Source organism: Alligator mississippiensis, chromosome 15 (genome assembly GCF_030867095.1).
Source record: "Alligator mississippiensis isolate rAllMis1 chromosome 15, rAllMis1, whole genome shotgun sequence".
Taxonomy (NCBI): domain Eukaryota; kingdom Metazoa; phylum Chordata; order Crocodylia; family Alligatoridae; genus Alligator; species Alligator mississippiensis.
Window position 1 is genome coordinate 11,788,150 of NC_081838.1, and position 27,168 is coordinate 11,815,317.

The window sequence follows — 27,168 nt, forward strand, 5'->3', positions numbered from 1 at the left end:
GGGGCAACAAAGAGAAGGCAATATTGCGGCAGCATCAGGCTGCCTGATGGGTGCTGATCTCAATGACTTCTGTGTGCCCAGGTTTTTGTTGCCATCACATAGAAAGGAGGGTTTCAAGAATGGATTTCAGAGGTTGTGAGGTGGCTTTGTGGGTGTTTACAGGGAGCACATTGTGCATGGGAAGAGTTGCCTGAAAGAAGCAGAAAGGATTTGTTTGGGAGTCTAATGAGGGTGTAGTGGGGGCTTGCACCAAGGAAGGACTGGAGGCAGGAGCTGCCATCTCAGTCCTGAGTGGGATGCACGGGGCATGTGGGCATAAGGACCTGGAGGCCTTAAAGTGAAAGTTATTGACCTACAGATTTTCCTGCTGGAAAATACATTTTTTTTCTCTTTGGCAGCTCTGGAGCATGACCAAAGTTCTGGTTTTGGAAAGTCCCTAAGCACAGGAACAAATTACAAAAATGAAAAAATGGGAAAGAAAATTTTCCTGAGGGGAGTTTGTTCAATTAGAGTCAAAGAGAGGAGAAGGAAGGAAACCAAAATGTGCAAATGTTAAAAAATTGTGGTTTTTGACACGTGAAATGACAGAAAAAAATCACTATCAATGTCCTGTCAAGCGCAGCAACCTTCTGAATGAAGATGCTACACGCAAAATGTGTCAGTGGGGACAAAAGAGGATTTTTACCCAGTTCAAATTAGGAGGGACAAACTGTTGCCAGGAGAAGTTCAGTGTGTTCCTTACCATCTCCCCCCGGTCCTTGATCACTGCCAGATGTGATCTCTTCTTTGCACACTCATCTTCGCTGTCGTTCCAGAATGCCGTCCTTCCAGAGACCCAGTAGCACTTGTCCCTGTAGGACAGCCAGTTCGGGGGGCAGAGCATGCACCCTGTGCCCTCTGAAGGAGGAAATGGAAATGAAATGTTATTAGTGAGAAGAGTGTTGCTTTATCGGATACTCTGAGTCAAACCACATGTCGACACCACTGGGCAGCAGTCAGTGGGTGGGGGCTGCACTGCAGAGTATGGGGTTCAGCAGTGGTCCCTCTCCCTAGCAGGAAGTGTTGGGGTCCATGCCCCCCACCCCAATGGAGCTGGGGGTGCTGTGCTGCAGAGGGCAGGCACGGGCAAAAATTGGGGTGAATCTACCCCGTCAGGCCGTGCTGCAAAGGATGGAGCAAGACACTACAGGGCATCCTGCCTTGAGGGCCACATCTCAGTGGCACATGCTCTGCTCCAGCAGCAGCCAGACTCCAGGTGAAGGAAAACCCAAAATACGCCCCTTAGGGCTGTAAGGGACCTTGGAAGATCAGCGAGTCTACCCCCTTCCCCAGTGGCAGGAAAACAGCTAGGGTCAAATGATCCCAGCAAGATAAGCGTCTAAATGTTTCTTGAAAGTGTCCCATAGTAGGTGCTTATGCTGGAGGGACTCTATTCTAGGTGTTGACGGCTCAGACAGTAAAGAAGTTTTTCCTTATGTCCAGCCTAAAACGGTTTTCCAGGAGTGTGTGACCATTTAACCTTGTCATCCCTTGGGGCACTCTGAACCCCAGTTCACTTCACTGGATGCCATGAAAGGAGGGCAGAGAGCAGAGGGTAAAGTGGAGCGCGTGATTAGCACGCAGTCGGTGGGGAAGCAGGAGGGAGAGGGGCAAGGAGTGGGCAGGGCGAGTGCTGCCAGAGGCGTACAAGCAAAGAGCCCCCATGGGCACAAAGGGATCACAAGGCTGGTCCCTGCTGAGGTGCTGCTTACCTGGAGCAGTAAATGGGGCCGGGAGCGGCCTAGGAGCAGGGCAGCTCTGTGCAAATGTCAGACAGTGGTTTGGTGACCACAGGTGGCTGACGGGTGCAGGAGGGGGCACTTACCTGCCAGGCTGCTATGCCCCACCTCACACACATTTTGCTTCAGGGAAATCCGGAAGTCCTCCAGGGCACAGGTACATCCTGTTCCCACCTGCGTGGAGGAGCGACTGCTGTTGGCGGCGCTGCAGGCAGCTGCTCCGTTCTGCTCCTTTTGGCAAAATTGAGAGCAGAGGCTCTGCATGTGGCTGCTCCTGTCTGTGGGTGGGAATGCACAGGGCCTGGTCACCACTGGGGAAACCCGTGTGACCCACTGAGACCATATCCCCACCTGGTGTAAATCAGCAATAGCCCCCTCAGCTCAGTGAGGCCAGATCCCAGCTGGACAGGCCAGCTCCAGCTCCTGTGGAGTCCACAGATAAATCAGCCCATTGACATCAGTGGGGCCAGGGCCACCACTGGGGTGTACTGACTCTAGCTACATTCATGACAGTGGGACCAGCCTCCAGCTGAGGAAACCATGGGCTCTACAACAAGGGAATAGTACTGGGTGTCTGGCTCAGCAGGGTCACCGGTTTTGCACTTGAATTGGGATTTAAGGTCACTGGATACTGTTGGTTCAGCCCATCTGATCTCCCATGTCTTTTGTGCCATTGATTCCCACAGTGAGCCCAGCCCCTTGTTTGGGGTCCATGGAGCAGCAGTGACACACCCCACCTCACACACAATTAGAGCCCAGGAGATTGCAGGGGCTTTGTTGGGGTCGGCATCCTGCAGAGACCCCACGGTCTGATCCAGAGCCTGTTTTGGTCCAACATGAAGCAACTCCCACTGACTTTGCTGAGGCCTGAAGCCAAAAGCAGCGGATAACTGGGGCTAGCCCCTGCAAATGCAGGGCAGCAGGCCAGGCTGCAGGGAAGATTGGCCATGGGTTCTGGGCTGCTGCAGTTGGCAGGGAGGGATGCACACTCAGACACGCAGCCAGGATCTCAGTCCCGGCGTGTGGATTACTGCCCACCACAGCAGCCAGGCAAGTTTCAGTTTACTCTGTGAAGGGGCTTGCGGGGGCAGGGGGAGCAGATTGAGGCCCCCACAGTGGAGGAGGGATTGGGGCAGAGGCAGGCAAAGGGCCTGGGGTGAATGGGGCCCCAGGCTGGGTCGCAGGACTACTGGACCCCTGGGTGTCTCTGATAGATGTGCCGGACGTGAACACAGGAATATGTTGATACAGGACTGGCCAGCAGGGGGCACCTCCGAGCCAATGAAAAATATGAGTGGGCATATCTACACATTCATTAATGTGCCATCATTACTGTGTGTTACATTTAGCACCTGTAATAACAGGTACTAACTTAATGTGCCACAATTGGTGCTACTGCGCATTAGCACATACACATTTTTTTTGTGATGCTTAATGCTCATCTGACTAATCTACCATGCATTAGCACATAAGTATGGTTTTTGCCCCTTGTCCCACTTCAAGGACCCGTGAAGTATATATGAGTACCTGTGAAGTATCAAGATACTTCTTCCTGGGCCAATAGCAGCTAATTGACAGTATAGTTAATAGCCATTCAAGCTGTTATTGTTCCCTCCCACAACCATCACCTCCGAAGCCCAGTACAGTCAGCCTGGGATGAACCCAACGTCTGTTTTTGCTCCAAGGCAGCAGCATGTAGGCCCTCCAGCTGAGAGCAGGGCCTGTCCTGTACAAAGACAATCTAAAAATAAAGCTGCCCCTGTTACAGAGAGAGAACAGACTCACAGCAAGATCAAGCAAGATGTTCACAGTTTCCCAGCAGATCAGTGGTAGGGCAAAGAAACAAATCCCAAACACTGGAGATAGGGGCTTACAATTTAGGAGAATCTTTAGGAGATCTCTTTCTCATGAGAGGCAATGCCCAGTGGAGTGCCAGGTGACCAGGAAAATCTCTGCTTCTGCCTTACCCACCTGTGCCGCCTTCTGCTACTCACCCCAAAGCACCATCCGTATCACAACCATCAACAGGATGATGTTTATGATCCATCCAGACCACAAAGCAACTTGATGCCACTGTCGACTCAGCTGGGGACCTGGGAGAGCCAGCATTCAGGGACAACAATCAGCCTCTGGTTTATGAAACATTGATTAAAACTAAAGTTAAGGCTCTGCGCTTCCAGTGATGTGCATGAGGCCACAGTTCTCCTGGAGTAGAGAGTTTCGGAGGGTGAAAACCAGCTAAGAAGTTGGGTTTATCTTGGGACTAACCGTCCAGGGCTTTGACTGGAATCAAAACAGATGCAAGGGACTACTTGCACAGGCAGCTTGAATGGCAGGTGAATAAACCTGGACGCGTCCCAGCGGAAGTGATGTGTCCCAGGTATGTAAAGTGGGACAATGGGCTCATATGTGTCTAGGATCTAAGATTAAAAGGCTTTGTCTTAGAAATCCAAAGTCTGTTTTTACCCCAATATCGTCAAGGCCTGCGCAGGGTCACAGGGTCCTGGGGCTGGGAGGGGTCTCAGAGGCTCATCTAGGCCAGTGGTTCTCAACCTTTTTTGTACCAGGACTCATTTGTAAACATGGATGGCAAGGCGCAACCCAGTGCCCCTCACTCCCGACCTGCTACCTGCTGCTCCCAGCCCTCCTGTGTTCAGGGAAATGAGGGGCAGGGTGGGGTGCATGTGGGCCATGGGGGGCCCTAAGCAGCCCCTCACAAGCTGCAACTCTGACAGCCTGCAAGGAAGAAGCCACAGTTTCTTATGTTTTTCTCCTTTAAAGGAGAATCCATTCTTAAAGTTGATCCATTTCTAAAGGTTGGTTATAACCCCTTCATATATTCTTGCGACCCACTTTTGGGTCATGACCCACAGGTTGAGAAATGCTGATCTAGGGCACTGGGGGCCAATGCTTTTGGTGGGCGTTTTACAGAGTAGGCCAGCACCCAGACTATATACCGCTCTGATCCCCTTCCACTACTCAGTCCCCTCATTTACTTTCTGCTCTCAATTCCCAACTCTGTACTCTTTGCCCTCCTCTGCCTGGTACTTCCTGCCTGATCTCCTGCTCTGTTTTCTGCTTCCTACCCTATCAGCTGCCTGCTACTTCCCTGATCTGCCCCATGCCAAACACAGAGGATGACTGTGCCATTTGTGGTACTCATGCCACAGGTTGGATACCCCTGATCTAGGCAAAGCCCTGCACAGATCCAAGATGCCCTGTTTCCAAACTGTCCCCAACAGATGCCTCTCCAGTCTCTTCTTGAAATGTTCAGTACAGAAGATTCTCCCGCCTCCGTCCCAAGGCAGCTTATCCTATTGCCCTGCTGCTCCTCCATTTCAGAAGCAGACTCACCTGTGAATCATTCTCTTTTAAAAGCCCATCGTTACTGAGGCAGACCTGTGTTCGTCCCTAACTCTCTGTACACATGCATTGAACAGAGAAGTTTGAGAACATGTACGGTTAGTATCTCAACATTTATCATCTGTCTTCTAAAAATTGTACATGGGGATCAAATACGACCACTTCATAGATGCTAGAATTTTTTTTTCCACTAGCCAATTGCCCGTCATGAATGACGGATTTCCAAGAAGCGCTTACTTGGCTGGCCCCGAAGGGTGTCCCTGCCCCTAGCGCCGTCCCTGGGGGGCACGAATTGGGGTGACCACCCCAGGCCATGTGCTTCGAGGGTCCCCACAGAGTTAAGTGGAGCAGCATAGCCACTCTGTGCTTCTGCTGGCTTCACATCAGGCCGCTCAGCACCTCACCCCCACCTCCAAATCTTCCTCTGGCTTCCTCACATCTGGGGGCAGGGCCCCACACAGGCTGATTGGTCTCAGGCCCCGCACCCAGCTCTGATCATTTCTGCCTGCCTGTGGCAGGGCACTGTGTGTGCCTGCCACTTTAAGGGCCTGGAACTGGCAGCCCCCAGGTGCCTGATGAGAGCAGCCATTTTGAGTCAGAGGCTATCTATATAAACAGGGCAGTTTGACTGCTGGAGGCCAGGCAACAATATTGCCTGGCTGGAGGGCTGCTGAGATCATCTGGAGGTAAGGGAGGAGCTGTAGGGGATGGTAAGGAGGCTCTTGGTCCTGGACATGACCTGAAACTGCACCCTGACACTGAGTGGGTGGCCTGGTGGGGCTCTCAGTGGTGTGGGAGCCCCCAGGAAATGCCAGGCCAGTTACCACCCTGGTGAAAGGTGGGTTGGGGTGCCTTAACCCCTAGCCCCCACCACTGGGTGGGTAACTGCTGTGTGTATAGGGCACAGAGAGCAAACCCTGGAGAGAGTGAGGGGCTAGAGACCTGACCTGAACAAGAGAGTACCTTTGACTGGCCCATGCTGGAGCCAGGACCAGGATGGTCAAAAAGGCCAGGGGCCCACTGTGAGGGATGCCCAAGAGCCAGGGGCCTGGGGTCCCAACTGGCCTGGAGGTAGGCCAGGGCTGGTAGCCAGAGGTCCTGGGGGGGGGCACACCCAAGAGGGGGAAATAGTTTTGGGGGGCTAGGTAGCCTGAATGAAGGCGGAGAGGCCGCCTGAGTGGAGGGATCATGAAGGGATCCTGTTAAGAGGATTCTGGGGCCCAGTGTGGGGGCCGGTGACTATGTGAACATCAAGATGCCATCTGTGAGGCTTGGGCTGCGGCATAGTGAGGAAAGGAGCCGCAGAGAGCTCCCCCTGGCATCAGAGCAGCAAAATGGGTAGCCTCCTGCTTAATTGACATCAATTAATTAATCAATCAATTAACATCAAGGTGTGGCAGGAGAGAAGGCAGGTGGTTGGCCCAAGAACAGGGGGGTGGGCCACGGAGATCGGCCCCAAGCAGGCCCCCTGTTACACTGCCCCAGCCCTTCTGTTGCCCCTCACTGGCAAGCCACAGGACCCCCAAACCTGCTGCTGCCCCTCTCTCCTAACCCACTGACCCCAGCCCTGCCAGTGTCCCTTGCTCACCAAACTGCAGTGCCCTGCCCCCCTGGGCCACGATGGTGCCCCTCTCTCCCAACACACAGCCCCCCATCCCTGCTGGTGCCCCTCACTCTTGACCCATAGCTCCCTGGTGCTGCCAGTGCCCCCTGCATTCCCAGCCCACAGTCCCGTGCCCCTGCCCGGTACCCCTCATTCCTGGCCCACAGCTCCCTGCCCTGCCAATCCTGCAGGAGGGCCCCAACTGTCCCCATCCTGCCCGGACCGGAGTGCAGTGGCTCCGATGCATGCAGGCGGTAGAGTGTATCTGGCCCTAGCACAGGCTGAGGGAAGAAGAGGGGAGGCTTGTGGCACCTCCACCCTGGGATGGGGCTGCAGTGCCCTGCAGGCAGCCTGGGCAGGACCCCTCTCCCCCTTCCCTGCTTCTTCCCCACCTCCCCGAGCAGCAGCTGCTCAGCCTCTCTGAGCACAGGCACTGCTACAGCGGCTGCACTGCCCCCACTCCCCCCTGCCCCTTTTCTCTGCTGGAAGGGCAGACAATCCTCCCCTCCCCCACCGCCTGCCCTGTCTCAGTTGTAACCCCCTCTCCTGCCGCCCTGCCCAAATGTCAGGGATTTTGCTGTGCTCTGAGAGGGGGAGGCGATGGGAGGCATTGGGGAGCACCACATGGCTTCAGGCAGGTCTGTGTGTGCTCCCTGCTGCCTCTTATCACCCTCCCCCTGCTCCCATCCTGGGAGCAAAGGGAAATCCCAGACATTTGGGAAGATTTAAAAAAAATCCACCTGGAGGGCAATCGCAGAGCTTAAAAAGAGTGGGGACACTGTTAAAAAGAGTCACTGTGGAGGTGGGGCAAAGGAAGCAGCTACACCGGAGGCTGAAGGAGGAGGCAGGGCTAATGGAGGGGTTCCTGCCTTTTCTCAGCTGGCCCTGGCACTTGTAAAGTGCTCATGGCAATTCTTTTTTTACCTCTGTGGAAATAGGGCAGGGGGAGCCGCTGCACTGGAAGTTGCCGGAGGAGGCAACGCTGGTAGAGGGGCTCCTGTTTTATCTCAGCTGGCCCCACCCACCCACCTGGCCTGCACAGCCAATCAGTGCATGTGCAGTTGGGCAAAAGTATGACGGATGGACAGACAGACAGGCAGACTAAGGCTTTTATCGGCACATGCACAATTGGGCAGACAGACAGACCAGGGCTTTTATTATATTAGAATGTTTTCAATTCATCTCAGACTTTCACAGGAACTCTTTCCATCTTTTGTTCCTTTTCACACTTATTTAAATCTTTTGAACTATGCTTTCTGGTTCTGTTGTCAAGGTTTATTATTATTTGCTATCATTATGGTTTTGCTATCTTTTTTTTTTTTTTTTGTTCTCAAATTTCCTTTGTCCAGTATTTTTCCATTATTGAAAAAAATCTATTGGGAAAAAAAAGATCAAACCCTCTTTCTGTATTTTCCTTCTCTAGTTCCTGGGGCTAATTATTATTTATTTTAATTTGTTTGGGTATTTTCGGTTTTCCTCAAACATTTCCAATTACTTTGCAAATAAAAAAAATCTCTTTCTGTGTTGTATATTACTTTCTATTTATGTCTCCTGTTCCTGTTTCCAAAGTTTAACTCTTATGTATTTTTTGCCTCACCAATTCTACTGGGATATTCTTATCTGGGAAACCAAGAACATTTCCTATTAGGAAATGATAATAAGTTGATTCCAGGGGAAAATCAGAATATAAGAGAAATCCCAGCTTAAAAGCCAATAGAAGGAACCACATTCCACCTACAAACTACTACACTCCATTTTACTTAGGGCCCAGATCAGCCTCACAGGATGTCTGCAAGTCATCATATGGCAGTACAGCAATATGTTATGGCACGCTACAGCAACATAGTGGTCATGTGGCTCTACATGTGACTGCTAGCTACATCACTTGTAATGGCATGCTCCCTGTTTATAGTGCACAATATGGCAGGGAAATCAAAATGTGTACTGCCCACACAGTACAGTATGGACACTTACTGCACCATGCTTTAGTAGTTTCATTAAAGGAAGTACTAAAACAGCGTACCCAGAGGACTTCATATAGCCGCTCCTGAGTGGCTCGGAAATGGTTTTTCTTATCCTGCCTCTGCTTTCCCTCAGGCACTGTTGCTGACCATATGTCACCTCTCTAGGGAGACCCTCAATACTCGCCCGCTATGTCTAGTTGTTCTATTCAAGAGTGGGAGGCTCCCTCAAAGCTGGAACTTGCTAGGAGATGTCATCAGCAGATGTTCTGGGGCTCTCTCTCCCCTTCACCCTCTCCACACACCAACCAGCATGATTCAGCCAGACATTAGTCAGCCTGAACACTTTGGGCACCAAGCCTAGTGGAATGACCTCAGTCTGGGCCTTGAGTGTGACAGACTGAATGTGGCATTGGGTTTGAAAACCACTTACCATACAAGGGTCCTTTGTTTTTGGACTCATTAACATGAGCTTGGGTTATCCTTGTCAGACTCATCCCTGTCTTGGAACTGTGTGCCTGCTAGACTTTGGGAAACCTAATTGTTTTTCTGAGTCCATGCCTGGAGCATTCAAGGACCCCTGGATCCTTGGCCCCAGGAATGAAGCGTGTGGCTGTCCTCTGGCCTTACGGGCAACCAAAATGTAGAAGAAAAAAATAAATTAAAGTGGTAGGGAGCTACAGTTTCAACTCCCTACTCACGCGTCCCACATGTGCTGTGGCGGTCCATCCCTCGGCATCCTTCCTGGTCCAGGTGCCGATTGCCACTCTAGTTGCAGGGTGGACCCCTCTTCAAGACCCCTGTCCTGGGTCCCACTGTGTAGCTCCAGTTGTGCCAGAGGGAGCACACAGCTGGCTCTCAGCTCTTGCCCTCCAGCGTTCTCTCTGCCACTGCCTCTTATCCAAGCTGGCCAGCATTTTCTAATGATGTCTCTGCCTCATGCCAGCTCCAGCTGCATAAACAAGCAGCTGGTGAACCACACAGGCAGTTTGCATAGCTGTGGCAAGTCCCCAGGCAAAGGGTTTCCACCCTTTTTCTCTAATCACTCTGGGACACAGGGAAGTGTAGCAATGTAGAAATAGGGAAACATGTAGAAGTGCCCAAACTGAAGCAAATACTCAATAGGGAAAAGCCTATTGTAAGGGAGACTGTAAACTTGTTAAAAATGATGCATGGGCAGGAGTAAGGATTCCTGATACTGCCAAGCTAGGCTGTGTCACAGGATTGGACAGCAGCATGTACAGGACCTTTATTTAAGAAAGGGAGTGAGTGGTCTGCTCAGCTATTGTAATATGAGGCAAGAGCAAGTAAGAGACATGGAGTTAAATGGAAAATAGGAAAGAACACAACATGGCTTTTCCAGAGGCAGATGGTTGATCGCATCTTTGACAAGAAAACTGTTTTTCAATTCAAAGGAAACATAACAGAACCCTATCTGGATCATGCTTAAACACTTGATACTCAGTTGCTGGGGAAACTACTTCACCCTCAAACCTTTAAATGAGATCCACATACCTTGTTTTTTGAAGGCAAAATATAGGGAAAAAAAAAACCTGTTTCTAGAGTCATGGTCAACTGTGAAAGACCTGAGAAAATCAGTCCCTCACAGGGTGACTATGAAATAGATAAGACACGAAGAATAGGAAATGTTACATAGGGATGTACCATGCAAGATGTTCTCAGAGAGCTGGAGAAGGAATAATACCATAGTACAAGGTCCTGGGGGGACATCGCCTGGAGCACTGTGCGCAGCTCTAGTCATTCATGTTCAAGAGAGATGAAGTCACACAGGAAGATGTAGAGAGAAGGGCAACTGGCTGTTCAGGGCAAGGTCAACCTTGTCCTAGGTGAGGAGACCAGAGCTTGCCTGTACTGCAGACACAGCAGTGACTGTGATGCAGCACAGAGATAACCACGTCAGCTTTGCAGTAGCCAGCTCATACCGTGCAGCAGTCCAGGCAGTGGAAGCCTCTGCACTGGCTAATTTATTGTGCTCCCTGGGCTAGGTCAGTCTCCTGCTTCCCTCCCTGGGGTGCAGCCCCACTCCAGACCCTTGTACTGTGATGTGGAGTCTACAAGTGCAGCAATGGGGAATGAAACATCACCTTGGCTCCTAGTTGTGGATTGTCTACTGAAGCCACCCCTCCTAGTCCCAAGGCCATTACCATTCTGCCACCTTGTCTCATATTGTCCCTGGTGCTCTTCCCTGGTGATCAGAGGCAGAGGACGTGCAGCAAGGAGCCCCTGACAGCTGTGGGGGCAGGGTGAGAAATGACACAGGAAGCAGGGACTTGTGGTGTCAGCCCCACAGGCAGGGAGGGGACAGTCTGAGGCTCTGACCACAAGGCCATGGCTGCTGCAGACAATACCTGGGTTATGAAAGGGCTCTCAGCCAGTGATATATGTCCCCCCCCTACAAGGCTGCTGTCAGCAAGGACTCAGGGGCTCTATCCCCAGTTGTGGAGAAGAGAGAGGGCTCCAGCGGGTCCAGGAGCTGCAAGCCAGAGCTCCTGGATTCCTTGTCTAGCCCTAGCACATTCAAACAGATCCACCTTTCAGTTCCCTCATGGCTCCTTCACAGGGTGAAGAGCTTCCAGGGCCCCTGTATCTCCAGCTCTCACTCATGTAAGCACAGGCAGCAGACTCCAGCCCAGCTCCCTTCCTGCACCACAGATCCAGCCCATGCCTGTGACAACCATGACCAGACCCCTTACCCCCATTCAGGGGCAGCCCCAGCCCAGCCCTAGCCCCTCTGCTGCAGTGTCTGCTAGGAGGGGGTGACATCCTTACCTGGGCTCCCTGCCTGAGATACGCTGCAAGAGCTGCCCATCCTGCGCTGCAGGTACAGCACCGTGTAGCCCTCCTCTTCCTGCATCTTTCCCCTGGGCTGTTCTGAAAAGAAGCGGTGGCAGCAGTGTGGACAGGAGCTTCTGATCCCAGGGGAGGGTCAATGAGGGCTGAGGTGAGATCGCATTACACAGGAAGAGGAGATGCTGGGGCAGATTCACATGCGCGCTACAGTGCTGAGTTGAGCCTCCAGGCCTGGGTGCTCTTGGCTGCTGCTTCATATGTGGGCTGGGTCACAGAACAGCTCGTCAGCACTGTGGGTTGCTGCTCCTGCCCTAGCCCTGTGCTGAACTGTCGGCCTTGGGGCTCATCTGGCCCCCATGTTGCAGCATCCGACTGCCTCAGAAACAGGGCCTCACACGCACAACTGGGGAACCCCAGAGACTGTGTGAGCTGCCCACATAACCATCAGAGTCAGGCCTGGACCTAGCACTCCTGTCTTGCAACCCAGAGCATTTGCTACCAGGCCCATCCCCTGTTCCCTGTGGTCTGACTCTGCGGCAGCCTGTCTGCTCCAGCAGCCTGATTCGACAACACACGGGCAGTGGACAGATCTGAATGGTACTGGTGTATGAGCCCCCATGGGCTGCCATTCTCTCCATGTACATCAGGACCTGATTGATCATCACCAGCCTTTTGAATATTCACATTCATCTACTAAAGCAGCAACAGCTTTTCTATCCTTACGTCCAGGAGCAGTGGGTGAAAAACTTGAGGTTTTTGATCATGAAAACCTGAATTGTTCTTTGCCAGAACCTTAGACTTGGTCAGTCCAGAACAGCTGAAAGCTGGAAATTAAAGCTTATTTGCTGAAAACAATCAATATTTCAATTTTCCAGTGAAAAAGCAGTGTTTTCAAGGAACACAGGCTGACAGTCAGACACCTGATGCTATTTCTCCTTTGTCACCAGCTGCTACACCATCTTAATCTGGTGCATGCGTGTTTGGATCTCAGTTTTCCTGGGTGTGCAGTGGGGAGAGGAGTGAAACCCTGGTATGCACAATCATGGTTGCAGTCAGATCAGGTTGGCGTGTTTCTGGCAAATCCACGGAAAGGCGGTGTTGCAGGTTTCAGACTGGATATGATTCCCTGTCACTGCTTCCCCTGAGCCTCGCTGGGTCCTGGCAGCCTGTGAGTCAGGACAGAGAGTCCCTGTCTGGGGGGGGACAGGGCCAGGGTCTTGGGTGATGGGGGGTAGGGGTGTGTAACAGCCAACCCTAGCCCTGTTACCAGAAAGCAGACTGGTCTCTTTAAGACCAGAAGTTTCCAGGCTGGGCACAGCCTGCTGACAGGGTAGGGGTTAAAACCCAAATAGGCTCTGGGACCAGCAAGAGATGTGTGTGTGCAACCCCGCTGTACCCCTGCTCCCCCAAAGCCCCCCGGTGACCCCCAGCAGCTGCAGAGAACCCCGCCGACACCAAGCACAGCCAGAGGTAAGTAGGGGCCATGGTGGGAAGAGGTTAGCCCCAGGCTAGCCGGCGGCTGAGTGGGGCCAAGGAGGGTGTCACCCCACCCTGGCCCCTTCTCGCCCCAGCCCCCCAGGGAGAGAGTAAGGTAAAGGGGAGAGGGTGGTCCCTCTCTGGTGTGGCAGGATCCCCTAAATCCCAGGTAGGGTCCCCCCTAGCCCAGGGACAGCTAATTTCTGATGGTGGGCCCACTGTGCTTGTGTGAAGTTTAAAAGGACCTGCCAAAGGAAAAAAACCTAGACAGGATCCAGGAGCGGTGAGAGACATGCGGGTGCAAACCCGCTGTGCCCCCGCTCCCCCAAAGCCCCCCCCCCAGTAACCCCCGCATCTGCGGAGCACCCCACCAACCCCCAGCACAGCCAAAGCTAAGCAGGGCCCGTGGTGGGATGGGGTGGCTGAGTGAAGGAGGGTCTTGCCCCACCCTGGCCCCTACTTCACCCAGCCCCCCAGAGAGCCGCGTGACCAGAGCCTCGCATACAGGCCAGGCAAACAGGCATGTTTGTCTGCCCGGTGCATGAGTTAGTGCAGAGTTTGCACAGGAGGGTGAGCGGGAGGCCCCGAGGCCCTGCCTGTGCGCCCTAGGGAAGGCAATCCCACCCATAGCCAGCCTATCAGTGGCATGCCACAGATCAGGTCTGCTCCCTTTTGGGGTCTCTGGCACACCAGCTGGAGGAGCTCCAGGCCACAATCCAGAGATTGCGTGCCATCAGGGACTGTGAGCAGGAGATAGACTCCTACTTCCAGGCCCTTCTCCCCTGGGAGGTGGAGGGTAGCCAACAGTCACCCTTCAGGACAAGGGAGAACACTGGGACCTCCCATCCTGTCCAGCCAACTGTATGGACCAAGGTGGTCAAGGGCCCCAAGGCCCGCCGCACCAAGGTCCCCGTCCCACTGGAGCTTTGCAACAGGTACGAACCTCTTGCAGCCCCAGCAGAGCCTGCTGAGCTGCCAGTTCTTGCAGGCAACACAGGCTCAACTGTAGCTACTGCCCCAGCTCTCCCGAGGACAAAATGCAAAGTGTTTGTCATGGGAGACTCCATCCTGACCCCTTAGCTCATGAAGTTTGCTGTTTCCCAGGAGCCTGTATCCGGGATATTGCGGAGAAGATCCCTGAGCTCCTCCAGCCCACTGACTAATTAGCCCGAGAGACCAACTGGCGGCTTCGGCAGTGGTGTCTCGAGGCAGGTTTCGGCTTCCTGGCCAACAACCCGCACGTTATGATGAGGGACGTGCTCAGTTGGGGTGGGCTTCACCTGTCCCCCAAAGGTAAGCGTGTGTTTTCTTCTAGGTTGGCGGATCTCCTCCGGTGGGCTTGAAACTAGGCTCGTCGGAGGGAGGGGAAGACGAGGGCGGGGGAAGCTGTGGACCACCAAACCATGTGGCACCCACAAGGACAGCCCAGCCTAAAGAAGGAGAACATTGGGAACCTTCAAGCCATGGGGCGGCCAGCACTACAGCACAGGTAAGCAACAAGAAGGTAAGAAATAAGGGGCCCCTTGGGATTCAGATGACTTAATCAGTGACCTAATGATTGAAGGGAAGCTGGGTGACAGTGACCATAAGCTGATCACCTTCACCATCCACCATAAAGCTGGCAAGTCAGTTAGCAATACAGAAGTCCTCAACTTCAGGGAAGCTGACTTTGACAAGCTCAGGAGGCTCATCAATGAAGCCCTATGGGACCACAACCCCAAGGAGAGGGGAGTTCAGGAAGAGTGGTTGCTCCTCAAGGGAGCAATCCTAGATGCACAAGCTAAGACTATTCCATCTCAGAGGAAAGGCAGCAAAAGGGTACAGCAGTCCCCTTGGCTCAGAAAGGAACTAGCAGACCTCCTACATCTAAGAAAAAAGGCCTACAAAGGATGGAGGACTGGATCCACCTCCAAGGAGAAATATTCTGCAATGGTCTGGACCTGCAGGGAGCAAACCAGAAAAGCCAAGGCTGTGATGTAACTCCAACTGGCTACAAGTATCAAGGATAATAAAAAGTCCTTTTTTAGATATGTGGGGAGCCAGAGGAAAAGCAAGGGCAACATTGGACCCCTACTAAACCAGATGGGACAACTGACAACCGACACCCAGGAAAAAGCCAACTTTGCGTCAGTCTTTCACCAGTCCCATGGGACGCCCCTGCCCATCACGGGACAGGGAGGTCCGGGTGAGGGAGGTTCCTTGCCCTCCATCAATGCTGACCTTTTGAAGGAACACCTTGAGAGGCTGGACACCTTCAAGTCAGCCGGCCCTGACAATCTACACCCCAGGGTACTCAAGGAGCTGGCGAGCATCATAGCTCAGCCCCTGAATCTTCAAGAACTCCTGGTGCTCTGGTGAAGTGCCCGAAGATTGGAAGAAGGCCAGTGTGGTGCCTATCTTCAAGAAAGGGAGGAAGTGGATCTGGCAAACTATAGGCCCATCAGCCTGACCTCTATCCCAGGGTAGGTCTTAGAAAAGATTATCAAAGAGGCCATTCTTAATGAACTGGCTGATGGCAACATCCTGAGGGATAGCTAGCACAGGTTTGTTGTGGGTAGGTCTTGCTTGAGCACCCTTATTTCCTTTTACAACCAGGTGACCTATCACCTGGACAAGGGAAAGGAGATTGATGTCATATATCTTCACTTTAAAAAAAGTCTTCGATCTGGTATCCCATGATCACCTCTTGGCAAAACTGGCAAACTGTGGCTTTGGCTTCTCCACGATCCCTGGCTGGGGAATTGGCTCCGTGATCAGACCCAGAGGGTGGTGGTTGATGGTAGTGAATTGTCATGGTGCCTTGTGACCAGTAGGGTCCCTCAAAGCTCTGTCCTTGGGCCTATATTTTTCAACATCTTCATTAATGATGTGGACATTGGCGTCAAAAGCGGACTAGCCAAGTTCACTAATGATACCAAACTTTGGGGTAAAGCATCCACACTTGAGGACAGGAGGGTGATCCAGGCTGACCTGGACAGTCTCAGGAAATGGGCGGATGAAAACCTGATGGTGTTTAACACCAAAAAATGCAAGGTTCTCCACCTTGGGAGGAGAAACTTGCAGTATGCTTTTAGGCTCAGCAGTGCTACGTTGGCTAGCACTATGGACGAAAGGGACTTGGGGGTCATGATTGACCACAAGATGAACATGAGCCTTCAATGCGATGCTGTGGCTAGTAAAGCAAGCAAAATGCTGGCTTGCATCCATAGATGCTTCTCAAGCAAATCCCAGGATGTCATCCTCCCACTGTACTCAGCCTTGGTGAGGCTGCAGCTGGAGTACTGCATCCAGTTTTGGGCTCTGCAATTCAAAAAGGATGTGGAGAAGTTTGAGAGGGTCCAAAGAAGAGCCACATGCATGATCAGAGGTCAGGAAAACATATCTTACGACAAGAAACTGAGAACACCTGATGACTCTCAGAGAAGCGGCAGCAGTGCCACAGGGAGGTGCCTCACAGACCGTGAGGAAGCAGAAGCACCAAGCCATGAAGAAACATAAACTGGCATGCTGTCTTCTTTATTTTATTTTATTTTATTTTATTTTTTTTTTGTGGTTATAATCTATTGACTTACTGTTTATATAAAGTTGTTGATTGATAAACTGGTGGTTTGTGGTCAAGGCTGTAGGGGAGGAGGAGACCTCATTAGCACCTTGGGTGCAGTCATAAAAGGCCAAAGGGCTTAGTGCACTAGAGTATGCAGCCATATAGGTCCTGTAGCTCAGAAATAGTTGCAGGACTTTTAAGCTGGGTCCCAGTGAGGGAATCTTGGCTAGTAGCCTGAGCTAAAGGAAAGGGTGCCCTTGGGGAATGGAACTTATGCCCTGCTGGCTCCATACCCAGTGGATAGGCCTCTGAGCTAGAACGCCTGGGCTCCAAGTAGAAAAAAAAAGGAGGGCCACATGCTCCAAGAAGATTAAGGAGCTAGAGCCTCGGAGTCAAAACCCTATCTGATGGGTTCAGACTGGTAGGCCTAGCTAGAGAAAGAGTGGGGGCAAGGCCTGTGGTGGCTAAGAACCCCAACATACAATTACAATAGGCAGTCTCCTGCTTGTAAGAAAATCTAAATAATATTTACATCAAGCCGTGGCAGAAAAGTAAAGGTGGGATACGAGACGAACAAGAAAAGCTAAACATTAAGGGACTTCAGGGGTGCCCCTCGATTGGCAAAAAAAAAAAATGCCACTGGGGAGGGTAACCTGTTACAGGGGGGGAATCAGGGAATCAGGTGAGGCTGCTGTTCTGCTGGGATCCACTGCTGCCTTCTCACCCTTCCCTGGGCACTGACCTTCTCCCAACACTACTGCCCTTCCTCTTGCACCTCTCTCCAAAGAACTGTCTGCTAAGACTGACATGGGCAGTTTCTCATCTGGGGTGAAAGCTCTACAGAGGGAACAAGACAAATCATTCATCACAGGTTTGGGTCACAACACAACTAATTACAGGTGATCATTGAGGAAACCCTGCAGTGCTCATACCCCAAGCTGTTCCTGGCATGTGCTAGCTCTGTTCCCTGTACGTCTCTTGCTGCAGACTGCGTGGTTGTATGCAGGGAACCACCTCCCCTGTGGGCTACAGTGGGGTTATCATTCTGGTTGCAGCATTTTGGGGTTGCTGAGGGTGAGGCAGGGAGGGAGAGAGACTTTTTCTCCATGTGTAAGCAAGGAGTGAGTCCAGCTGAGGCTCAGTGCTGTTTTTATTTTAGACCGCGCCATATCTGCTTTGGGGGCAGTGCAGCCCAGAGCTTTGTATAAGGAACCACAGCTAAACCATAGTCTCCTGCAGCACACACTGCTTTCTGCTCATTTTTAGTTTCAAGGGGGAGGTCAGTGCTAGATAGATCTGGCTCTGGGGCATGCAGCGGCAAAGGAGGTTTGTGATTCATGGAGCTCAGGCCTGGGGTGGCCATCACAGAGGACATTCTAGTTTTCTGCTACTCTGTCCTCTGTTGATACAAAATCTGATGCCTTTATGTCCTCTAGTTTTCTCTTCAAGATAAATCCTCCAAAGGATTTCTAGTACATTATTTTAACCATTCAGCCATAACAGCCTGGCCTGCACAGCATGATGGGCAAATTGGAAGTGGCTTTTTTATGAGCTGGAGCACTGGAGTCAGGAGGGCAGTGGGGTTAGTAGGTTAGTGCAAGGGCAGCCTGGAGGCAGGATACTTGTATCCGATCCCATCCCTTGGGTGGAAGTGGGCTGTGATGAGGGAGGGCAAGAAGGGCTGAGAGGCATGATTCCTGGGGTCTCTCCCAACTCTGTGAGAACTGGGGGCAGACAGGGCTGAGAGTTTGGCTTCTGTTTTCGCTTATGTCACAGACTGCTCTGCAGTCTCAGGCCCAATTTTCTCTGCATCCCAGTTTTCCCAAGTATGACGTGGAAAGCAGAAAAGCACTGAGAGGCCCCATCAGCAACTTGGTCAGATCAAGATGATGATTTTACTGCAAATCCACTTAAATGCATTGGTGCAGGCTTCAGATTGAATCTGATTTCCATTCACCATCCCACAGCTCTGCCTCTCAGCCCAGCTGCGTACTGGAAGCCTGTGGAGTAAGGCAGAAAGTCTGTGCCAGGGAAGGTCCATTAGGTTGGGTAGCCATGGCCCAGCCCTGTTCTGCTGGGATGCATTGATGCCATCTCCTGCCCTGCCCTGCCCTGGGCCCTCCCCTCTATAGCACCATGAGGACAGGTCCTTTCCCTCTCTCCCGCTCAAATTCCTTGCCATGTTGCACACTACTGCCTGCCCCCTCCTTGATATTTTATCCCCACTGGTGGCCATGTCCAAGGACCCTGGAAGTCCCTCTGGGCTCCCGCTTCTATCTGTAACCCTTCTGCTGAGCTACCTTTCAGCAGCAACAAGGGCTGGGTTCAATTTTGGGGGTACTAAACATATTTTATGTTGGCTGGAGCCCCCACCCAGCCTGTCTGGGAAACACTAAATGAATCACTAGGGAAGGGGCAAACAATTATTTCAGGTGGAGGGCTGCTTAATGAGGTTTGGTGAGCTGCTCAGGGCCACAAGGGTAGCTCTGCCCCTTGGCAGTTGCCCCACCCCCTGTTCACCATCTTGGGACTGGAAGTCCCACCCCTAACACGTGACCTTGCCCATTGGAAGACCCTCTCCTTGCTTCCCACAGAAACTCCTTTTGGGAGTGGGAGTTGCCATCTCGGAACCAGAAAAAAACAAATTATGCACTGAAGTCCAACACCTGCTATAACGTATTTTAATTTTATTACAAAGAATATTTTTGTCATGATTTGTTTGTGTACCGTATATAGAAGGGATTGCATAATAATTCAGAAAATATCTTAGTCTTGTCTATTGTGTAGATGTGTGGCGGAGGGGAGGAAGGGAGGGAAGGTGGGAGGGCCAGCTCCCGCCAGGCAGTCGCTATAGCTAGCACTCCCTGCACTCACATGCCACGGGAGGGAAGTCCCAGGCTTCAGTACCAGTTATCTAGTAGCTTCCAGTACTTACCCCAGTACCTGAGGCTTTCTTCCTGTGCCGCGCAAGTGCAGAAAGCGCCTGCGATAAAGACAGCCCGGCAGGGGCTGCACTTCTCCCTGCGATGTGCAGCACTGGCAACCTCCAAGTACCAGTGCCCCCTTGCAACTGCTGCTGCTCCCCCACTGCCTGCCAGGGTGGCTTGCCATGGGGGGAGTGTGGGAGGGATCCCCAAGCTCCCCACCCTCCCTCACACCTACATGTGGGCAAAAGAGCTGAGTGGAGTACAATTGCTTGGGGGTCGCAGTGGGCTGGATCAAAGTGCCCGCTCAGCTGAATGCAACCCACGGGCCATATTTTGCCCACCCCTGCTCTAGGCTCTAGTCATCTGCATCATGCCTCCCAGGCATCCTCTTCCTTGCCTTGTCCTCAGCTGTTCCACTGCAGGGTGCTTGAAAGCAGTTGCTGACTTCAGTTTGTTTCCCTTTTATTCTGGGAGCCCTCCTTCTTTGAGCAGCCACATGCTGCCACTTCTCTTCATTTTTGCCTCTCCAATACCACCTCTCACAACTCCTGTCCAAGTAATCTTCCTGTTCCATGATGCAATGCAGCGTGGATACCTGTGTGCCCAACCTTCAATCTTCTCCTCCAGGACAGACACCAGCTTACACTTGGTGCAGATGAAGTGCTCCTGACCCTCTGGGAGGAAAATGAACATCCCACACAGGTCACAACTGCTCACCCAGCCTCCATTTGTGCCTCCTTTGACCCATGCACCAAGCACCCACACCTGGGACCTTACACACACGCACATGCACACACACAAACTGTCTTGCTCCCTGGCTCGCTCCTAGGACAAGTTCACTAGGTCAACTCCCTCTGTTTGCTGCCCTCTGCTCACTGCTCTACGCTGTCCACCCGGGGGCTGCCTTTTCATAAGCCTGCCTAGTAAGTCAATCACTTATAGGTCAAGTGTTTCCTCAGATCAGTCACCAGGGACTTGAACTTGTTATATCTGTGTCACCGGGGCTTTGCTCATAAACAGAAGCTGAGGATCTGCCTCTCTTGTGTCATATGCAATGGCTCTAAATTTTCATCTAAGGCTTCCCTGGTGCACTTTACAGGCCCCTCAGTCTCTTGGATCAACCTCTGGATGGAGCTGAACCAGCCCTGGCAATGGGCCAAGGCCACTAAATTCACCCATGAGGGGATCTCTGCCTGGTCAGCTCTTGTCAGTGCTGCAGGTCCCAGGGCTGGATCAGAAGGCTGCCCTGGCAGTGATAGGGCTGGGCTGGGTTTCCTGGCTCTTCCACCATCTCCCTGTGGGACCTGGTCCCTCTCACCAAGGGCCAGCATCTTGCCATGATGGGTCACTCTATTCCCACGGTGCTGCTGGCTGGCTCCCATCACATCATGCTCGCAGGCAACAGACTCAGGCTGAGAGCATGGTATGGGTGGAAGCAAGGAGGCAGGTCCTGGCTAGAGTTTGTCTGAGAGCACTGTGTGTCCAGCAACCCTACCAAGACATTTCCCTGGGATGTGTAGTGGCTGTGATGTGGCACACCTGTGCAACAGGGAGCTGGCACATGGCCCTCCCTGGGGAGGCTTTCCTGGAGAGGTGTCTTCACAAGCCCACGTGTCTGTTGTGTTACTGGGAGGGGGCGACCATGGCCCACCCCCTGTGTGTGGAAGTGTCTACTTGGAGAGGGGCAGCCCAGGGGCTGAAGTCCTCCTGCCATGGGCATAGGGAGGAACTAGGGATGGGTGTGTTCTGTGACACATGTCGGGTGTTTCACATGTGTAGGTATTTAGCACATGGATGTTTTGGTGCTCCCTGTGCAAATGGACACCCTATAACCAGTGCTGAGGGGATCAGGTCACATTAGGGCTCCAACTGGGGTATGGGCTTCTTTAGGGTGGAGTCCTGAGTGACCCTCAGCCTAGCAGAGTCCCAGGAGTTGATCACCTTGGCATCTGACAGCAAAGAATGTGCCTGGGACTCTGTCCAGGAGAGGTTCAAACACAGCTTGACACGCTAGGTAGTGTGTAGGCTCAGCCCATCATAGGAGAGGAGAAACCTCATCCCTGTCAAGAAACCACCCCATTCAATAGTTTTGAGCCCTGGTGACCTAGGAGCCCAGCCTCAAGGCTGGTGTGTGTCCCTGCACTCTTCTAGATCTGGGTCAAAACAGGGACTCCAGAGGTCACTCCCACCCTGTGGTGGTCCTGTTCTATGTCAGGGTCATGGAGCTGTTGTCTATAGGGATCTGCAGGGCTCTTGTCCAGCCCCCCACAGATGCAAGGTGCTTCACTCCCACCTGCCCATTCCCTGCCTGAGGAGCTAGACTACCCTCCTCTGCCAGGCACTGGGGCTACTCAGTGCAGGGCATGTAGGGCTCTCAATCCCCCTGTGCAGGACATGGGTGTCTCCCCAGGTTCTCCTGTTTCAGCTCGAGAACAACTGTAATCCACCTCCCCCACTGGTGAATGGGTCCTTGTAGGGGGGACCAGGGCATGAAGCCAGGCTCCTCTCTGACAAGGAGACCCATAGCTCTGCCACAGCCCTGGGGCGACATTGCATCTCCTACTGGATCTGAACAGCAGATCAAACCTCTCCCTGCCCCCCCCCCCCCCCCCCGACCCCTTGAGGAATACAGAGACCTAGCTCTGCCCAGGATTGGACTCCATGGCCCCACCACTGCTGAAACAGGTGAAAGGAGAGAACCAGGAACATCCTTTCAGTGGGAATTGGGACATACTGGCTCCCTGGGCCCAGAGGACTGGAGTCAGGAGGGCACTGGGTCTGTGGGCCATGACAAGGTGGGAGTGAGAACTGGAGCTCCTGGGTTCTGTTCCACACTCGGGAAGAGGTGTGGGATCCGGTGGGTTGGAGCAAAGGGAACTGGAAATCAAGGCACCTGGGTCCTGTCCCAGCTCTTGTTGGACAACTGGATCTGGTGCTTTGGAGGTGGAGGCTGCTGGGACTCAGGATGCCTGGGTCATATCCTGGCTCTGGGATGAGTGGAGTCCAGCAACTTGGAGCACAGTCAGGCTGAAAGTCAGGACACCTGGGATCTACTGTCCCTTTGTCACCTACTGCTGCACAATCTCAATTAGGTCCATTTATCCTTGAGCCTCAGTTTTCCCAGGTGTGAAATGACGAAGGCAGGGAAGCCCTGGGAGGCACCATCAGAGCCGCAGCTGGATCAGGACAGCGTCTTTCTGACAAATCCACAGAAATCCTGTGCTGCAGGATTCAGACTGAATCTGATTCCCACTCACTGCCCCACAGACCTTCCCCTCAGGCAGGCTGGGCACTGGCAGCCTGTGGATCAGAGCAGAGGGTCCCTGTCAGGGAGAGGGGCCATCCCACAGCACCATGAGGACCCTTTCCTGCCCTGCCCCAGCTCTGTGATCCCTGCTCCTTGCCCCTTCAGATCCTTGCTGTGCTGCCCATGCCTGACTGCCTCTCTGGTGTCTTACCTCGGAGGATGTCCAGGTTCCCTTTGCTATGGGGTCCCCTGCCCTCTCTCCCTGCCCCATTGCTCTTCTCCCCCCAACACTCTTCTTCCCTCTGCCCACTTCCTACAGTCCCTGCAGCATCAGTGTCACCTCTTCCTGGATGTCCAGTATCTCCCAAATAGAGCAGACATGTATCCCAGGATGACTGGTATTTTTTTCCAAAATCTCCCCACTTCTCTGCCACTTTCTGCTGAAAGAGAAAGTTAGTTTTGGAACAGGAAACACTCACACAGCTGGATTGAGCTGGGAGCCATTCAGCCAGGTCCAGCCTTTCTCTGGGGAGGGCACAAACAGGCCGATCCAGAAGTGTTTGTTCGCTTTTGTCAGGTTCTTCATGAAGTCCTGTGAGGACGTGTGACAGGAGCCAGGTGAACACAGCCTACCACAGCTCTCCCTGCTCATGCCCCCATGTCCTATACAATCCCTGCACCAGCTGCAGTCTGTCTGTCCCTATATATACCACTCCCCAGACATTTCCCTCTGTCCATCCACCCATGGCTTCATCCCCACACCTATGCACCTCCCATCCATCCTCTCACATCTGGCTCCTCTGCTTTAGCTGATGCTGCTTGGCAGAAAACCATGAGGGGCTCCATCAGGATGACATTAAGCCACCCCTGTGTCACACTCGTCCTGGGGATAGTGACTGACGGGGAAGATGTCACAGCTGCCCAGAGGATGTGGACACAGCATCCTTACCCATATGTATTGGGCTTCCCACTCACTCTGGGAGTTGTGAAATCCCACCCCAGGGATGAATCCTCCCAAGTCCCTTGGGGCCTGTCCTCCTCTGCAGGACACTGTCTTTCTCTTTACCAGCTCCTCCCGGTCCTGGATCAGCAGCAGCTGGGAGCTCCTGGCCGCACAGTCCTCTCGGCTCTCACTCCAGGACTTTGGTTTTGAGGAGACCCAGTAGCACTTGTCCCCATGCAGCTTCCAGTCCACGGGGCAGAGTCTGCAGCCAGGGCCCTCTGCAGAGAGATGGACACCATGATCACTGGTAACAAGTGTACCAGGTCTGAGTCTCTCTCTCTCTCTGCCTTCCTGCTTTGGGGACACAGGGTGGGGTTGGACCTTTTTTTAAGCTCTTTTTGTTTTTCCTGGACTCCAGGGCGGTGCATGGCCCTTCTTGGGACACTGCATTGACTAGAGCAACCTCAAAGCTGCTGGGAAGCAGAGATTACTCCCGGTGCAGCACTCAGGCCATGCGCCTGATCCCTCCCGGCAGCATTGGGGGAGATGCTAGAAGCAGGACTAATATAGGGGACACATGCTAGCTGGGACAGCCCCTGGCTCACACAAGAGATTTACTCAGTTGAAGCCCCCTTTCCATGGCCACTGCAGCCAAGGGAGGGCTGGGGTAACTGCAGACAGAGGCTCACTGTGAATTCAGCAGCAAATGGGAGAAGCGGGCATCAGCTGAAGGGAACAGGGAGGAACAGGAGGTCTCAAGAGTGATGCAAGGAGGGCCGTGGGGTGGGGTAGCAGCTGGGATCCTTGCTGTGGGGAAAAATGAGAGAAACCCTGTGACAGTGTAACCAAGACCTGTCTGTCCCCCTCCATGTCACTCAGTGCTGGTCAGGCCCAGTTGGAGCACGGTGCACAGCTCTGGGCACTGCCATTCAGGCAGGATGGGGAGACACTGGGAGAATCAGAGGCGAGAGACAGATGAGGAAGGGGCTGGGAACCAACCCATGAGGAAGGCAAGAGAATGAGGCTCTGAGCTGGGAAAAGGAGACAAAGATGTGGGGTGCCAGCAGCAAGCCTCAACTCCTGGAGAGGTTGCGGTACAGAGTAGGGAGAGGAAGTTCCCCCTGCCGCAGAGGGCAGGACAGGAAGCCACAGGGTTAGATGCAGCAAGTCAAAATCAAGCTAAACATCAGGAGAAGTGTCCAGCTCTCAGTTCGGTAGGAGGGTGGGATGAGCTGCACGGGGAAGTCATGGCTTCTCCTTCCGTGGCGGTTTGCAAGAGGAGACTGCAAACGTGTCTGCTTGGGATGGCTCAAGAACAGCCCATCCTGCATCTGTGCCGGGCTTGGACAAGACACCTCGCAAGGCCCCTTCCCTCCGTGCCCCTTTCCTCCATGACCCTGCTGCACCCACAGTCCCAGCAGAGGTGGGCGAGGGAACCAAGGAGCTGCGGTTACCTGCCGAGCTGTGCTGGGGTGGGGGGCACAGGCTCTGGATCAAGTCAGATCGGATCTGCTCCTGACACGCACTGCCCGTGGTGGATGACGTGTTTCCACTCCCAGCTTCTGGGGTCCCAGCATGACCACAGTTGCCTGGAGGAGAGAGGACTGAGTGGGAGCAAGAGACTGGGCCCTGCTGGGACCTTGGCCAAATCACTCCCCCCCCTCCCCCCCCCCAATGCCTCAGATTGCCCAGCTGTAGACAGGACTTGGCAACACCTCCTGGCTGTAGAGACCTCTGGGGGCAAAGAAGCTGGGGCTGTCCATGTGCACCAGCCAGTGTCATCCAGGCCTCTGGGACTGAGTAGGAGATTGCAGGAGTTTTGTTGGGCACGGCATCCTGCAGAGACACTACTTCTGATCCAGAGCCTGTTTTAGTGCAACTTCCAGAGACTCCCCCTGGCTTTGTCTGAGGCCTGAAGGGCTGGAGGAGAGTAAAGGAGTGTTTGGATTTGGGCGGTCCTGGATGTTTAAAATGGACTCTTGGGCCTTTCCGAGCCTTCCCCCAACCCCAAACCTGTGTCTCAGTTTGGTGTAGCTGGACCCCATGTCCACAGCATCCAGGTACCTCAAAGCCTGGTATAATAACCCTTACCCAGCCCCGTGAGCTTGGACTGTGATGGTTGGTGTCTGCCTGGCTGAGGGGAAATTTAAGCATGCAGAACTAGGGCCAAAACTGGATTGAAATCAGTTCCCATATTCCCAGGAAGGAATGGGATGCCTGAGCTGCCCCTGTATTCAAGACCATGTAGAGCCTCCCCTCCCCCTGTTGTTCTGCCTTACCCCCAAGAGGATGTGGCCAAGGGCCTCCAGCCCCTTCATTGCTCTGTGAGACATGGCACAACACGACCCTGATCTCAGGTGGTACAGGGGCCATCCCTGCCTGTATGCCCATGCAGCACACAACACGGTGGGGCCCTGGTCTCAGCCAGGACCTGTGCATATTACTGTAACAGGACCCTGATAAACAGTGCACTCTAATTCTCCAGTTGTCTTGGCCTCCTTGCCACTGGATCAAGGTCTCATTCTATCAAGAGCCATGTGGAAGCTGATGTGCAGCAGCCTCTGCACAATCAAAGAAATCACGGACCAGCATCTTCCACGGAAATGGCCCCAGGTCCCAAGCCCCATGGACCTCCCACGCTGGGCAGCAGCCTGAGCCCCGGCCATGCCCAACTCCCTCCCTCCCTCACTATGGAGGCCTCAATTCTCCCACCCCGCCACCACCAGACTTACCTGTGGGAGCTGCCCTGCAGGCTGCCTGGAAGCCATGTGTATGAACGCCATGTGCCCCTGGAGGCTAGGCGTGCACAGTGACTGCCCGCAGGCAGTGGTGGCAGCAGTGGGGGCATGGCAGCAGCAAGCGGGGAGCTCCCGCGTGTGGCCATGGCAGTGTCAGCAGCAGGGGGTGGTGGCAAGTGGCAGCCACATGCAGGCACTGCTGGCAGCAATTGGCGGTGCTTTTTGCAGGGGGTGCACCACCAAGCTCAGGGGGTGCACGTGCACCCATGTGCACCCTGTACACGTCACGAATGGTCATGTGCATGTCAACATGTGCACCTGCACATGGTGCCCCTGCCTGACTGCCCTCTTCCCACTGCCCCCAGCCCACTGCAGGTTGGAACTCTGCCAGCCTACAAGGGGAAACCAACCATTTACCAGGGTTTTTCTCCTTTAAAAGAGAATCTGGGTTTTACTGGTTTTTCCCTGGCAAACAAAAAACCCAGATCCCAGCCAATAATTAACAGAAAACTGGCTCAGAAGCATCTTCTGGGCCAGTTATTATCTGCATGAAGCCCTGTAAAATGATTGGGCTGGGCTGAAAGGGACTGGGTGGACTGTGGGGAAATGATGCTATCTGCTTCCCAAGCTCTTCTTGTAATTTTGTCACTGCCAGTTGGTTTTTAGACGAAGCAGTCATGGTGAAAAGGAGTAAACAAAGGAGGCAGACAGAAGTTATATTTGTCATGCGATCGGCTCCCTAAAAGCACTCTATAGCTATACCATGACACAAGTGCA

General features: G+C 53.2%; 1 protein-coding gene across 1 annotated transcript; it reads right to left on the minus strand.

Annotated features, from left to right (window-relative positions):
- Positions 1-22,965: 22,965 nt before the first annotated feature.
- LOC109285069 (killer cell lectin-like receptor subfamily B member 1B allele C) lies at positions 22,966-26,436 on the minus strand. Its single transcript, XM_059719060.1, has 5 exons — positions 26,386-26,436; positions 25,745-25,787; positions 25,108-25,242; positions 23,777-23,931; positions 22,966-23,302 (listed from the first exon to the last, which is right to left on the minus strand). Exons 1-5 carry the CDS (start codon positions 26,434-26,436, stop codon positions 23,186-23,188), a joined length of 501 nt encoding a protein of 166 aa, XP_059575043.1. The 3' UTR covers positions 22,966-23,185.
- Between the last annotated feature and the right edge of the window lie 732 nt (positions 26,437-27,168).

Coding starts and splice junctions, on each gene's coding strand:
- LOC109285069 (XM_059719060.1), bottom strand. CDS start 26,436: ATGGCGTTCATACACATGGCTTCCAGGCAGCCTGCAGGGCAGCTCCCA. Junction 23,932..25,107: donor ACCCCAGCACAGCTCGGCAG/GTAACCGCAGCT, acceptor ATCTCTCTGCAG/AGGGCCCTGGCTGCAGACTC. Junction 23,303..23,776: donor TCCAGGACCGGGAGGAGCTG/GTAAAGAGAAAG, acceptor ACGTCCTCACAG/GACTTCATGAAGAACCTGAC.